This window comes from Leguminivora glycinivorella, chromosome 7, assembly GCF_023078275.1.
Source record: "Leguminivora glycinivorella isolate SPB_JAAS2020 chromosome 7, LegGlyc_1.1, whole genome shotgun sequence".
NCBI lineage: Eukaryota > Metazoa > Arthropoda > Insecta > Lepidoptera > Tortricidae > Leguminivora > Leguminivora glycinivorella.
The window spans coordinates 17338065-17354139 of NC_062977.1; the positions used below are offsets into that span (position 1 = coordinate 17338065).

The 16075-nt window shown below is 36.1% G+C and overlaps 1 protein-coding gene across 1 annotated transcript in view; it reads left to right on the plus strand.

The window, feature by feature from the left end:
• Positions 1–325: 325 nt before the first annotated feature.
• LOC125228260 (CAP-Gly domain-containing linker protein 1-like) overlaps positions 326–16075 on the plus strand; it is an 86330-nt gene continuing 70580 nt past the window's right edge. Inside the window, 2 exon segments of the mRNA XM_048132758.1 lie at positions 326–629; positions 968–1314. Of these exon segments, the coding sequence (XP_047988715.1) occupies positions 1053–1314 (262 nt within the window). The 5' untranslated portion in view covers positions 326–629; positions 968–1052.

A 16075-nucleotide genomic window follows, 5' to 3' on the forward strand; every position in this document is an offset into this window, starting at 1 on the left:
AGACGAGAGGACGAGACATGAGTGACAGCTGTCAGTGTCAAACGGACTGACAGTTGGGGAAGTGGAGAAAGGCGAAATTATCTAAGACAAACGTTAAACCGCTGCTAGAGACATTCAAAGTCATATGAATAAATGTATCTCTTAAGATTGACTTTAATTGGTCCTAGAAATGAATCGAAATCTCACGTGCATTAGCTTGTATGAACATTTCAGAGCCAAAAAAATAATTTTTTTTTGGAACTTGTTACATACCGCGTTTTTAAATAAAACTAGAACAATATTTAATAACTTGACTACGGAGAAAGTTTATCTGTGGTAATTTTGAACGTTCGGTCGGTGACGGAGACGGTGGAACAGCAAATCGCATATTTGTTGTCGTGGTATTAAATAATGGATTCATAAATATTTACCTTAGTGTTTCTAAACTTTGAAATAATGTTTAATGACTCTTAGTGCCAAACTATTTTTAAGGATGTGAAAAGAATTTTCTTTGTGGATTAAATAATATGTTTGTGCAGTGCTAGTGCTATTGATAACGCTGTCAAGCTCAGCTGGGTTTCAACGAGCGGTAAAAATCTCGCGATTTTTTCTAGATAGCGGAAAGCACTTTTGTGCTCCAGTTCCTCAAGGTATGCCGTTACATTTTCTCTATTATGCTAGCTTGTTTAAGATGAGCTAACGACTTCGAGTATGCAAACATAACACGGTTTTGTTTTGTGTTTAATTTTTTAAGCGTACGTACGATGTTTACATTTATTTTACGTTTTGAGTACTCATAATTGCTTCTGAAAAAACGTAAGATATTACAACATTTCTTAAAGTAACGTACTATATTTACAATATCCAACATTGGCCGTGATCCATATTACGTGTCCTCTCGTATTGCGCGGGAACTTGCTTTATTTTTAGCATTCGCATGTTTATCGGTGTCGCGTCGCAAATATTATTCAAATTACGGTATTTGCAGTGAAAACTTAACATGCGGGGGATTGATATGATAGGTCAATGAACTGTTTAAAAAATCGAAGTGCATTAAGAAAAGTTAATCAAGAATGAGTGAACCGCAAGAGACTACGGCGAGCGACGCGACGCTACAGCCGGCCGTGTCGTCGACGTCGCTAGTTGGAGATGCATCTCCCCCCGGATCCACAGCATCTCAGAGCACAGCAGCAGCTTCAGTCAAGTCTGCAGAATCTACGAGTACAAGACCCTCGGGCCTGCCTAAACCATCAGGCCTCAAGCCTCCCAGCAAGATTGGCAGGCTGTGCTCTAACTCGGCCCCAAAACCAGCAGTCCCCATCTCTCCGAGGGCAGGTGAGTGTTATTCTATAATTTCACTTCTTAAACATTTTCAGACTAGGACTGTTTACAAACAAACTGCAATTGACACCAACTTTCGCTTTTGGTGTTATTTTCTCTATTTACTAGTTGATGTGCTTATCAGCAGCATTTTCCTCGTGCCTTTGTTTATTCATTCATTAAAGGCATTAAGCAATTATTGGCAGAGTTCGAGTTTAGCTAATGACTGTTGTTAACAATGTTGATTGATTTGACTTTAGCCATTGTTCCGGTGCTCTTATTATCTTCAATCAATTTAATAGGTCACAAAGCCTCTAGGTCAGATCACAAATTCTGCAAAATTGGTAAAGACATATTTCAAAATATTGAATCATTGATCAAAAATTATAGTTAAGTTTTGACTTAAAATATTGTGACAATTTTCCGGCTTGTCCTTTTATAAATCATAAACAATGTCTAATATACAAAATATACTTATACTTTGATAAATGAAATAGGTAAGCAGCAAATTACAGAGGAATGTGCTTAACTTTAATGTTGCAGTACATTGCCCCAGTTTTACAGGCAGATGTTTTGATAAACCAACAGTAATGCACTTGTTGTCAAAACAGAGCTCATATTCAAGCCCACAACACACATTTTAGGAGATTATCTATTCTTGGAGTAAAATGATAAGATAAATATCTACCTATGTTCTTGAAGAGATAAGAGATGATTTTATTTAATAGAATCTTAACATGTTTACTTGCAAGGCGGTGTTAGGTCATCTTTATTATTAACATATGAGCTGCAGGTGACCTCAGCTCTCGTAATATTGGAATGTCATAAAATTTTGATGAGAAAACAACCTTGAGAACATAATATGAAACCAGTTTGTTGAGTAAATTCGCGTCGATCGTGTTTTCCGAACTTGAGTTTGATGAGTAATTGTAGCCATTAAACATGCAAGGCTGATTTAGAACTAAATGCGGTATTGCAGTTTCTAATTGATATTTATGCGTCATAATCAGACATCGTACTTAACTTATTGTAGCAATATCTAGTTGAATCAAGAACTTATTTAGCTCAAACCAATCGCTAGGGAGATAAATTTTACATGCAAATTCCTATTTAAAAGCCCACTGCAGTGTACAGAGCCCTTTGTTTTAAAGTAACGGTTATTCTTCCACAACGGGCCACTAATATCATGAACAATTGAACATGTTACGTTTGTCCTAAAGCTTTCATTCATGAATTATTTCGTAAATTTCATTCAAGCGTAACATGCCCAGCAGTGCGTATCCGTTTAGGCAACTCAAATGATTTTGTATTACCATATATTAAGCTACATGTTAATGCGATAAGCTATCATAGTGTACAGAGTATTCATTCACATTAGCATGTCACTGTAATACCCTAAACACGGTGTGACAATGACGTGGTTCCTATTTAGTCACGCCTGAAAGAAGTCTTTCGATCGTGCGCCCGTTCGTTAGCGGCTATAACTCGATTTCACCGTGCCACAGTCAATAAGGAGTGTTATTCCAATCGGTAGTTTTAAGGAAAACCAATACAACACGTCCACTCTCAAGTCTTCTCGCCCGTAGGTACTTGTAACGATTCTTAGTCACAGTTACACTGGTCCATTTCAACTTTTAACTCACCTGAGCGTTATAAGATGGTGGAGTATACACTTAGGCTATAATTGTTACGTGATAGGTATTTTTTTACCGTTTACTCTGGCGGCGTGGCTAGTTAGCTAGGTTCCTGACCAGTTGGCACGATCGCATTTATGTCCGGAGTCCGGACTCAAGAAAATCGTCCACCTGCAAATCTAGCAATTAGATTACTGATAGGGACTAATATGTAGTTTATGTCGTTTACATTACTCGATCAGTATTGATTGATTGTTCAAAAAACTAAAACATTCTCGTCAGCGTCAGCACTGCACTAACAAATCCGAATGGACCGGCACATCTCCCGTCGCCGTCGGTGTAAATACATTAAATTTGCATTTAAATGAAAATGTGGAAGTTTAAATCCTGCACTTTGCAACCTGCAATTCTCAAAAGAGTTCTCTGCACATTTTCAATAATTTCAATACATTCGGCAATCTATACCACTTTGGAGGAGTCTTTAAAGTAATTAAAGATAAAAACAAAGAGTTCTCTGCACATTTTCAATAATTTCAATACATTCGGCAATCTATGCCACTTTGGAGGAGTCTTTATCTTGCGGCATATGCGTATTATGATTATTTTTCAGAATGAGACAGATTAACTAAAAAACAGACGGCCTAGCACAACTAGCGTTCTTGAAATCGCGCTTGATGTATATCCTCGCGCACGAGACCGCAAATTGTTCCAAACAGTTGATGGTATATTATACGTAATAGTAACCAGAAAAGTTGAAAGCTCGTCCTAACTAACGCTCTTAATTTTAGTCGTTCACGTGATGTTGTTACATCAAAACTTTCTCATTACAATAGCGCGGAATGTCTAAACGCAAGTTGTTTATAGTTTTTATAACTGCTAACGGGCTTCCCAACAAAAACTTAAATCTTGTTATAGTTAACTGAATCTGAATACCGGTTCTTGGCACGACCTTCGCGTACTACGGAATGAGTGGCGTGAATTATTATAGTACAAATGGATGGTGATAAGCAATAATGTGTCAACCCACACGCCAACCATTTTGAGAAAATGGCGTCTAAAGATTTTTTCTCATTTTTTTGTGTTTCTCTTAAAAAACATTGTTTTTTATATAGATTGTTGTGTTTTTCAGCTATAATACGTTCAGTAGTAGTGATTATTGTAGCTTAATTTCAAAACAAACTTCAATTTGACGAAATAATGCCCTTTTCTTTTATTGCGAATTGTTCGACGACGTCAAACTTTTTCAAGACTGTGTTATGATACTTAACCCACTTTTGCTAATTGTTTAAAAATATCTATGAGTCTTAAATAAACATGTTAAAGCACATAAATTGTTATTGTAAAATACTCTACCTATGCATATTTTTAACTTTATAAGTGTTAAGTAACATATCAGTCATGGTCACTTATGTTATTAGGTATAAATAATAAAATAATAATAAATATTATAGGACATTCTTACACAGATTGACTGAGACCCACGGTAAGCTCAAGAAGGCTTGTGTTGTGGGTACTTAGGCAACGATATATATAATATATAAATACTTATATACATAGAAAACATCCATGACTCAGGAACAAATATCTGTGCTCATCACACAAATAAATGCCCTTACCGGGATTCGAACCTGGGACCGCGGCGTAGCAGGCAGGGTCACTACCGACTGCGCCAGACCGGTCGTCATGTAGGAATCAATACATTATTTATTAATCAAACCTTTTAATGATTTTTCTACTCCCGAACTGTTATTCGTCATTTACAGGATTGTGCGTATCGAAAAAACTGAAAACGCATTGTTTGGTTCTGTAATCATGGCAACGCATTGCATTAACGATACTGCGTGCGTGCGCGGGAAGGCTTTGGGCAGCTGAGCTGACAGTGCAAACCTTTGCAATACAGGAAACAGTGTGAATTTCGCGAGAATTATTTAAAAAAACTATTAAAAACTAAGTGCATGGTCGTTGTAAAAGTATTGTATGCAATGGTGTTTAACTGACTCCAAAATACTCGTGGAAAGTACGCCCCTCATATTTCTTGACCTCCTTTAAACGCCTGTTGAATAAAATACTATAAATTAACTATTAGAGTAATGATCATTTCTAGACACATATTTAAATTATCTGTGCTTTTTCAACAAAAAATCGTTACAAAAACCAAATAATCATCTTTAAAAAAAAACAAACTACTTATCTAAAATATACAACAAAATATTTTTTTACGCTAAGAAATAGACTAAGTCATTTAAATTATGAATAACTCATGACTTGTACAAGAACAAAACATAAAATATCTTTAACAAAATAATAAACTACCATTCAGTAAGTATTCAAAAATCAAACAATATTTTTATGCATACATTAACACGTCTTAATGTAATTAGTAATTATAAAAAAATAGTAGCCTATATTAGATTTTTATATAAACACGTACTTGTAAAAAATGTTTGCAAATTATAATAACGAATATGTATATTCATGACTTAAAATGTTCAATTTCGTACTGAATTAACCATTCATGTGCAAAAATATACTAATGGACTAAGTCATAACTTATTTAAACATAAATTAATATGAACAGTTATATTTTACAATATAGTGTCATGGTACTTACACCAAAAACGAACAATTTATGACCCGAATATAATTTAACAATAATGACTTATGTTTTATAACACGGGTCGTAGCATAAAACAACGAATAAAATATCATTTTGCAATAATCATTCAAGTCTCATAGTGGGTAACTATGTCATTTTTTGCGTTTTGCAAGAATGAGTCAAGTGTAAAAAAATCGTTGAGTCAACCCTCATAACACATTATTGTAATTTAAATATGTCTTCTGCCAATTACTATAATAAGTTAAGGTTCTTGACATATTAATGCAAAACAGGCAACACACGATATAGGATTTGTGTTAACCTATTTTTTTACTTTTGGGATAGTAAAAATTTTCAAAATGAATAGGTCATTTTTGCAAATAGAAGTTTAAAAATCCAGCTATAACATGGCATTAAAATCTCATTTTTTTAGTTTTTGTGGGTTGACACATTATTGCTTATCACCATCCAAATATCGTTATTTTGATACAAACTATGAGGAAATTATTTGATACTTACAGTTATTACTTATTAACTCTTACAAGTGAACGTTTATGTTATTAATGCAATTATTATGAATGCAAATTTAATTGTGATGTTGACAAGTGAAATTAAGAAAAGTTGTGTTTGATTATCACACTGTCATTGAATATTCGAAAGGGATTGGTTATTTTATAGGAATTAGCGATTTCCACAATTATCCCATATTTAAATCCACTAAAATGTACCTTACCCGATATCATGGTGGTCCAGGGCTTATTTTAAATTATACGTGAATAATTGGTAATTGTCTTTATGCATTGTAAAGACATGTTAACTACATAATTGATATAGCAACCCGCTAGTTTCGAATAAGTACACAAGAGACATAATAGTCAGTAATCAGTCGGACTCATTGTGAGATTTGTGTGAATGAAAACCAACCTCAAATATCTGAATTGTTTAGGGTTCATTCGTTTTCTTGTCACGTCTTGTAACGTCTGCGACAAAGACCACTTTGCAGGCTAGCATGCACCGGGCCCAGGATCGAGTGGCGTGGAGACAACTGGTGAAGAGTGTCCACATTCGTCACGTCCCTCAGCCATGAGGATACGACAAAGAAGAAGAAGAAGGAGAGTTTTTCTTGTATCTTTTTGCACATTGTAATTTTTCCTCAAGGGTCCAAAACGTCGGCATGTATTGTAAATTTATTATAGCCATAGGCCTGTGTATGTGTAATATAAGCGGTTTCGTTTTATTTCATTAGTACACAAGACATAAAAACAAATGACATTAATCAGTATTTCACTAAGTACTGCACTTAGATGCGTGTCAAGGATGTCCTCTCTTAGTAAGTGCGCCCAAAATGGCTTATTCGTGTTTTGGTCATGGAGCTCCGATTTGTCTTCGTCCATTCCATTGTTCGTGATTCACTTTCTCCCGCGTGCGTGACTGACTGGACTGTTGTTGCTGACACTTCTCGACTCATTGCAACGGGTATATTTTTGAACTCTTATAGATTAAAAGGTATCTTACTTATGGCACACCTCGGACACTGGCCGTCAAATATATGAAAGAGGCGCGTTCCTAGCACACATTCTAAGCTCGTGTAGGTGAACGCGTACCATGCTTGTATGAGTTAGATATGACAGGTCTACTGTTCGCGTTTAACCGAGGTAACCTAGAGCGGGTGGGGGGCACTTTTAGTGGGGAACGAGAGTGGCCATACTGTACGATAGTACTCTTGATCTGTGCTTATGGTACTACAACTAGAATCCTTGTGTGTCTTGGCCACCTCTGGTGTCGTTTTATATTTGCTTGAGTCTTTTGCCTCTTTCCCCAATTTCCCTCTATTTATTGGCTTGCCTTTTGGTTTCCACTCAGTTATTACTTTAGCCCATCTGCATTGAGCTGCTCTAGGGAGTTCCGTACAAAACCTATGGTCTAACGCTGTATTAGTGCATCTAGTTCGTGGTTCATTCGTTGGCAATTCCATGTGACGTTTTCACCTTTAGAAACCCGGATAAAACTTACGTAGAGTTAAAAAGAGAATATCATGGACGTTTTTTGACCATTATTAGTGTTTTGTTGCGTTGTCTGATTGCCTGTCCAACGATAGATTAAAATCCATGTATGATTTGGTGTTTCATAATTCATATCAATTTATAATTTATTAAGAGGCACAGTTACAATGGTTTCTTAGTAACTAGTGTTAGATAAGCTTCGAGAATGCGCCTTGCGCCGGCGCCGGGCCGGGTTATCCATCCGCTCTATTATCGCTGCTCGATCACGAGCCAACCACTTTTTAGGGTTCCGTAGCCAAAATGGCAAAAACGGAACCCTTATAGTTTCGTCATGTCCGTCTGTCCGTCTGTCCGTCTGTCCGTCTGTCCGTCTGTCCGTCTGTCCGTCTGTCCGTCTGTCACAGCCGATTTACTCGGAAACTATAAGTACTACAGTGATGAAATTTGATGGGAATATGTGTTGTATGAACCGCTACAAAATTATGACACTAAATAGTAAAAAAAAGAATTGGGGGTGGGCCCCCCATACATGTAACTGAGGGATGAAAATTTTTTTTTCGATGTACATACCCGTGTGGGGTATCAATGGAAAGGTCTTTTAAAATGATATAAAGTTTTCTAAAAAACATTTTTCTTAAAGTGAACGGTTTTTGAGATATCAGCTCTCAAAGTCGTAAAAAGTATGTCCCCCCCCCTCTATTTTTATAACTACGGGGTATAAAATTCTAAAAAAAATAGAGGTGATGCATGCTAATTAACTCTTTCAACGATTTTTGGTTTGATCAAAGTATCTCTTATAGTTTTTGAGATAGGTTGATTTAACTGTAATTTTGGTTAAGTTATTGGTTTATTATATTTGCTGCTACGGAACCCTTTGTGCGCGAGCCCGACTCGCACTTGGCCGGTTTTTCTGATTACTTCTGCTATCTAAATGTCAATAAAAACTACCCGAAATAGGCTCTGCAATATTTGGCATGTTGATTACTTAATAGTTAATATACCTATTGCCATAGAGCTGTCTACTCACTCGGGACTTTTTACAATTATTTATTTGGAGCCAAATAACTGGCATTTACTCTTTACAAAGCCGTTAGAGAGCATCAATCAAGTTTTACTCTGTGGTGTCGTTATTTATTTATCACTACATAGTATAAAACAAAGTCACTTTTTCTGTCCCTATGTCCCTATGTCCCTTTGTATGCTTAAATCTTTGAAACTACGCAACGGATTTTGATGCGGTTTTTTTTAATAGATAGAGTGATTCAAGAGGAAGGTTTATATGTATAATAACATCCATTAAATAGTGGAGAAGTACTGTTATTTTTGAGGTTTCTAATGTGATGTCGTAAATAATTACATGCGGGTAGATTATATTTATTTGTCTACCCCGAACATTTATATAAACTAATATCGGGTAGTTTTGTGTTGTTTACATCTCCGGTGACATTTTGCTGGGACGTCAGTCTTCCGCGACCACGGCCAGTGCAACCTGGCCGAAACGTTGGGAAAAAGGTAAAAATAATGTTAATTAATCGCATTCGACCTGTATGTGACTTTAAATATGTGTACAAAGTGCGAGAACTTAGTGTTATCTTGATAAGGGATAGGGATAGCGATAGGGATAGCGATATCACTACATAGTATAAAACAAAGTCGCTTTCTCTGTCCCTATGTCCCTTTGTATGCTTAAATCTTTGAAACTACGCAACGGATTTTGATGCGGTTTTTTTTAATAGATAGAGTGATTCAAGAGGAAGGTTTATATGTATAATAACATCCATTAAATAGTGGAGAAGTACTGTTATTTTTGAGGTTTCTAATGTGATGTCGTAAATAATTACATGCGGGTAGATTATATTTATTTGTCTACCCCGAACATTTATATAAATTAATATCGGGTAGTTTTGTGTTGTTTACATCTCCGGTGACATTTTGCTGGGATGTCAGTCTTCCGCGACCACGGCCAGTGCAACCTGGCCGAAACGTTGGGAAAAAAGGTAAAAATAATGTTAATTAATCGCTTTCGACCTGTATGTGACTTTAAATATGTGTACAAAGCGCGAGAACTTAGTGTTATCTTGATAAGGGATAGGGATAGCGATAGGGATAGCGATAGGGATAGCGATAGCCATAGCGTTAGCGATAGCGATAGCGATAGGGATAGAGATACGGATACGGATACGGAAACGGAAACGGATACGGATACGGATAATATGGGTATCGTTAGAGGGATACGGATAATCGGTCGGCGGTCTCTTACAATCAAAGTGCTCTAAGACGATCGTTGTTTGCTTGCTTGAAGATTACGTTTGCGATAAGTATAAGCAAAATGTAAAAAATTGTAAGGGATAATAGAAAAAAGTACTTTTTACCCATCGATCATATAGTGTCGAAATACGGGCTATGTGGGATGTTTATAAAGGTTTCCCCAGCGTATATAGAATTACCTACGCTGTGGTCGATGTGTAATATTTCTAAAATCATTGCAAGCAAAAGTATTATGTGCAATCGAAATAATCGCAGATAAATATACCAGAGAAGCCTAAGGATCCAAATGAAAATCTTAATGAATACTTTTATTACGCGGGCGAAGCCGCGGGTAAAAGCTAGTTATTATTAAAATTACAATTTAATACTGTTAGAGACTGGCTTGTAGCGTATAAAAACTTAAAAGTCAATCAGGCATGTTAGGCATGTATATTTTTTAAATTTACTATGCATAAGAATATTCTAGATATTCTTGGTATATCATCCATGAATGAGAATAAAAATGACAGATAATGACGATTGAATTAACATATCGATGTACTGTGAAAAACCTGTTTAGTTACAGATTACAGACGATAAAGGTAACAAACGTTTGGACGTCGCGTCGATCTTCTTCGCATCCTATATAGTCCTAAGAAAATACTTATATCTTCGTTCTCCTAAGAAAATACTTATCGATATCTTCTGTTCTCGTAAGAAAATACTTACCGAATCGTTGCTTCAATACTCTCCAATTCATCCAAGCCGTCCCTATTACCTTGTTGACCTTATTTGTGAACCGTTGCCCTGCAGATTAGGCTGAGCTCAAGATCTCAAGCCAATTGATGGAATTAGCTAACGAGCGACGTTTTATTGCAAGTGCACTTGTAGCTTTAAACTTTTATTGCATCAATCGATGATTGGTAGACTATATACGGAATAATATACTCTTATGTGTGCTTAAAGAGCCGCTATGATAGCATAAAACAAAAAATCACATCAATCACATATACCCATAAAGTTATCGAAATCGGGGTTCACATGTCTTATAAATCTTATAATTAAGTATTAATTGCTAACTAAAAATATTATGTATTCGTTTATTTATATGATAGGGGAGCGTTAATTCTTGTTTATTTTATTGATTCGATAAGAGCTTTCCCTTCAAACAACGTTTGTTTGCTAGATCGATATACAACTTATAATTCTTATAAATTATGCTTTTCATTATTGTCTGCCTGTTAGGTATATCCGATCAATCTTTTATGGATTCGCATGAAAAAATGGTCGTAAATAGAATAAGGTATTTATGTTTATATGCAATAGGGTCATTCCAGCGAAACCGACACCATAGGCATAAAAATTAAATAACTTAATTCATACTTAAATCTACATCTAGAGAATAGAACATTATGCCTATTTTTATGAATCAATGAGTTTTTCCTTTTTGTGTATTTTTTTTTGCATTTTATTCGTGTCCGAACGTACCCCTAGCGCCAGTTGTCTAAGGTGGTATATTTATACCCCAAGTTGGCAGCGCTATTTCGCGCCTTTTATAAACATTACGGAGAAAGTGATATGTGTAAAAGAAAATATATTTAACGCTGTTTAAACCAGGGGCAAGTAAATATAAATTAATCTTCATGGTTAGGATTTATTGGGCTTCTACACAATGCGTAAGTCATATCCCGCCCGTCACAGTAAAACAAAGTTTTTTTCTTGTTTACCCTAAAAGTATCTAAGCTCTTGTTGTCTTGCTTTGTGAAAGTAACAATTAGGTTGAGATTGATTATTTTAGCCAAAAAACGCGTTGCATTTGTAAATAAAAAAATACTTTTTAACGCTTTTCAACGTAGGTCCCACCCGTCAGTGACGGGTGAGCAGAATAGGTTATCTGGTAAAACTGGAGTTGGTGAGTATAAAATCGTTCTTTTAAGTTTAGTTAAACCTAGCTGGGTTATACTAAAGCAAATTATATGTGTAATATTGCTTAATTCGGTTGTGGTATTACTTTATAGAACACAATGAATGCTATATGAATCAGGAAGAAGTCTATTTTATTAAAACTGGTATAATTTTAGACATTCTTCCTGAACCGCTGATAAAAGTATGCAGTAATAGACTGTTTGACGATGTTTGACAATTATCTGAACCTTTAAAAATTTAAGATAAAAAAAAATTTTTTGTCTTAATGCTCCAAGAAAACTATTGAAACTATTACTTGTAACATTAAATAATTCATTAAAGAGCTGATTTAAAGTAAATACAAAAGAACTGTCTTTATATTTTTCAAATATTTGTATGCTCAAATGTTACTCGTCCCACCCGTCACAAAGCACTGTCCCACCCGTCACAAGCATTGAGAAGCAAAATTATTTTTGTTTTAAGAGTTATTTGCGTAAATTATACTAATACCTAATCTATACAATATCAGGAATCATATAAAAATTGGTTGTTTAACAAAAGTTTTATAGTTTCTTACCAATTGCGAATTGTGTAAGTCAAGTCGGAGAGGAGAGGCACTTTGAAGTCCCACCCGTCACACTTCTTATACCATCAATTTCTCATAATAATAATGACATTTTCATACTTTTTTCGATGGTACAGTAAACATTAATTATTCAGGTAAGTGATAATGTCGTATTCAATACGCTAATTGTTGCTGTTTGGCAGAAATAAAGCAAAATGTAGGCAAAAAAGAGTATAAATGTCCCACCCGTCACAATGGAATGACCCAATAGTTTATTTTATCTAGGACTACAAATAAATAGTTTATTAGAATTTTCAATCTATTGTGACTACCATATCTAAGCAGCATGTTTAATACGCGCTACTTACTTCGATTCGCAATACTTATATCACATAGTCTAAGTGCAAATATATCACAACTTAGACCCAATATAGTTTTCTCGGAAGGCCAGTATGTTTCGACAGTTCATAATAACTTCCTAACGTGTAGCTAACCAGGGTGGCTAGCCGAATGGCACAATCGCTCACGAAACGCTCACGAAACGAAGCGCTAGTAGATATCTATCTCTATCGCGCTTGCGTATTGGCGCGACAGAGCCAGCGGCGTATCGCTTTCGTTTGGCGTCGGAGAAATGCCATTCGGCTACGGGGCCTGTTGACTCATTAACATCTGGTTCCCAGTTTGCCTTTATAATAACGCTTATATCGCAAAACGCTTCTCCTAAATACTTCATTCCGCTTTCTACCTCTTTGTTGGGGTCGTCGTCTGTCCATCAATTCGCATGACACGTCTGTCTGGTTCGTGTCTGTCCGTCTTTGCGATCGTAATGCCTTTTCAAGTGGTGGTAAACTTTGATTTGCATAAGCTGCTGATTCCCACGGATATAATGAAATTGCATTGAGCTTTGTCGAAAAAACTACGCAAGTTCTCATGCAGGCTCGGCATATTGGATAATGAAGTGGCAGTTGCATTTTGCATTGTATTATATTTTAATTAATGTATGTAAATGGTTCGTCTTTGATGCAGTTTAATAAAATTCTACTGAGGTCCTTTTAAATTAGGTATACTCTCTGAAAAAGGTTAAGTTTCATTTGTGAGGGTCGGCTTACCTTACCTCAGATAAATTGTACTTAGCAATTAAAGTTTTGCGTAGATGGTAAAAGCCAGTTTCCAACACACTGACCATTTAGATAGCCGATTGCAATAGGCTTATTTATTTGTTTATTCAACACATAGGGCATTGATTCACGTTAGCACACGTCGGTATCATTAAAGTAGCGGCCCACCCAAGTCTATTGAAATCAAATGGTAAATGTAATCCTGCAACCCGTCGACCTCGGAACATTCTACAATCAAAACGTTTTCGCGTGATATTCTCACAAAATGTCAAGAACCTATCGTATCTACAACTCTGCACCGAACTGAATTCCGTTGTGCGCCGTTTGCATCCTGAGTTCCATTATGAGCTTTTGGCTTTTTAAAATAAGCACGATTGCGCATACGTCACATATATGTTGTTGGTTCTAGTAAGTAACCGTTTTGGGGCGCTGGTCACTTTCTCCATACAAGTAATGTCATTTTCAGTGACTTTTACTCTATCGAATTACCATACTAAGTCAATGTCTCATCGTAGCAGCACTAGCAGCTCAGGGTGGCTAGCCGAATGGCACAATCGCTCACGAAACGCTCACGAAACGAAGCGCTAGTAGATATCTATCTCTATCGCGCTTGCGTATTGGCGCGACAGAGCCAGCGGCGTATCGCTTTCGTTTGGCGTCGGAGAAATGCCATTCGGCTACGGGGCCTGGGTGGCTAGCCGAATGGCACAATCGCTCACGAAACGCTTACGAAACGAAGCGCTAGTAGATATCTATCTCTATCGCGCTTGCGTATTGGCGCGACAGAGCCAGCGGCGTATCGCTTTCGTTTGGCGTCGGAGAAATGCCATTCGGCTACGGGGCCTGTAGTGCGAATTACATTAGGTACTAAGTAGTAGTAGTAGTAGTAAAACACTTTATTGTACCAGAAAATAATACAAGACACAGGAAAAAGAGCTTATTACAAGTACAAAGGCGAACTTATCCCTTTAAGGGATCTCTTCCAGTTAACCTTTGAGCAATAAGTACCTAAGTCACCTTTCACTTTATTTTTGCGGCGGTTATATCTTATAATATGTACCTAACCATTTTGAAACGGTTACCGAATCGATTAAGATAATATACGTCACTTTCACAGTTCGCTTTTTCAAATAAAATAGTTATCAGATCTTATAACAATGATATATCTACGGAAGCAGTTTTTAAACGTTTTTATTTGCGGCTGATCCATTGTCTTTTTTTACTGCTGTTAATGCATCTTGCTTTTTCAACAATAACTTTGTGACAGTGACATGAAATTTGATATTATTGCTTAACGTTTAATTGTGACCGAATTATATTTTGACAATAAGTGCAAAGGTACAGTTTCACAATCGCCCGAGTAAACAATAAACTTGCATTGCGGCATTCGTGAGAAGAAAGAGTGGCACAATTTCAGGTGGCACATTTTGTTATGATCAGCGATATTGTATGCAATCGTCATAAATAAAAATAAATATCAATTAATTAAATGAAATTATCGTGAATGGGAATCGATTGCCACGGAAGGTTCTCCAATTGCCAGGAAGATTTTTATAAGTATTAGGTACCTATAAATTCATATTTAAATACATGTATTTCTTCAAGTCCACTACCTATTTGGATAAATTTCTGCTTGAGGAAAAGCTGAAGCATCCTATGCATGCTTTGCCTAATCAGACTAAACTGCATACTTGTGTTTAGGCCAAGTATTTTCCATGTCGACCGTACACAACATTTTATTTGACATTACATTTTTGGCCGTTGCACTCTTTCTGTTAGCCTTATCTAGATGTGACAAGCAATGCAGAGTAAACCGTGTCTGTCCCAGTTCAAGGTCGCCACAATTGCAGCACATTAATGCGCAGGTCCGGATGACATCATAATGTCGGTAACTGATATAAATTCCTGATTCGTGTCCACTGTCAGATTTCGTGGACTTTGTGATTTTACACGTGACAAGGTATCTCACTGTCACTCAAGGTACCATCAGCTGCAAATGTGCATGGCGAATTTATCAATGAATTCATTCATAATTTCTCCATGGACTTTTGCAGCTGATAGTACTTAAATATATCGTTTTTATGCAAGAGTCTTTTAATGCGCTTTGCTCTAGCACATTAAAAAACTAGTTGATCATACTGCTGGAAGTTCAGGACATGACGCAAATTTCATAAAAATAAAATTTATAAAAATAGGTCTACAAAATATACTTCTCTGTCAGCTACAGAACAGAATTATCCTACTTATCATAAAAGTAATATGTGAAACGAGCCTACCTATACCTACCTTCATTGCTGCGTTTCGCATTTCACAAGCATATAAGTAGTCTGTGCAGAAAGAGAAGAGTAGAATGTATGAGAATGAGAATCAATACTTTTTGACTCTTCTTTTTTCGCAGATAGTGTATTATTGGTTTAAATAGTCTTTCACATAAGAAAATGTATTGATTATGATTATTATGAAATGTACGAAACCAAATTAAATAAATGTTATACCTTTGCTATGTTATGAGTATCAATTAGAACTAATAATATCTCAGTATTGTATATGAAATTTATGAAACCTAATTAAAGTTTAATTAGAAATCATTGTTGTCAGTAGATTAGTTACAACTTATATATATCTCAGCGAGTTGAACGGAATGATGGATAGATCATTTCTAGAGAAAGGAGTTGTTTACGCGCTAATTATTTCAAAATCTAATCGCC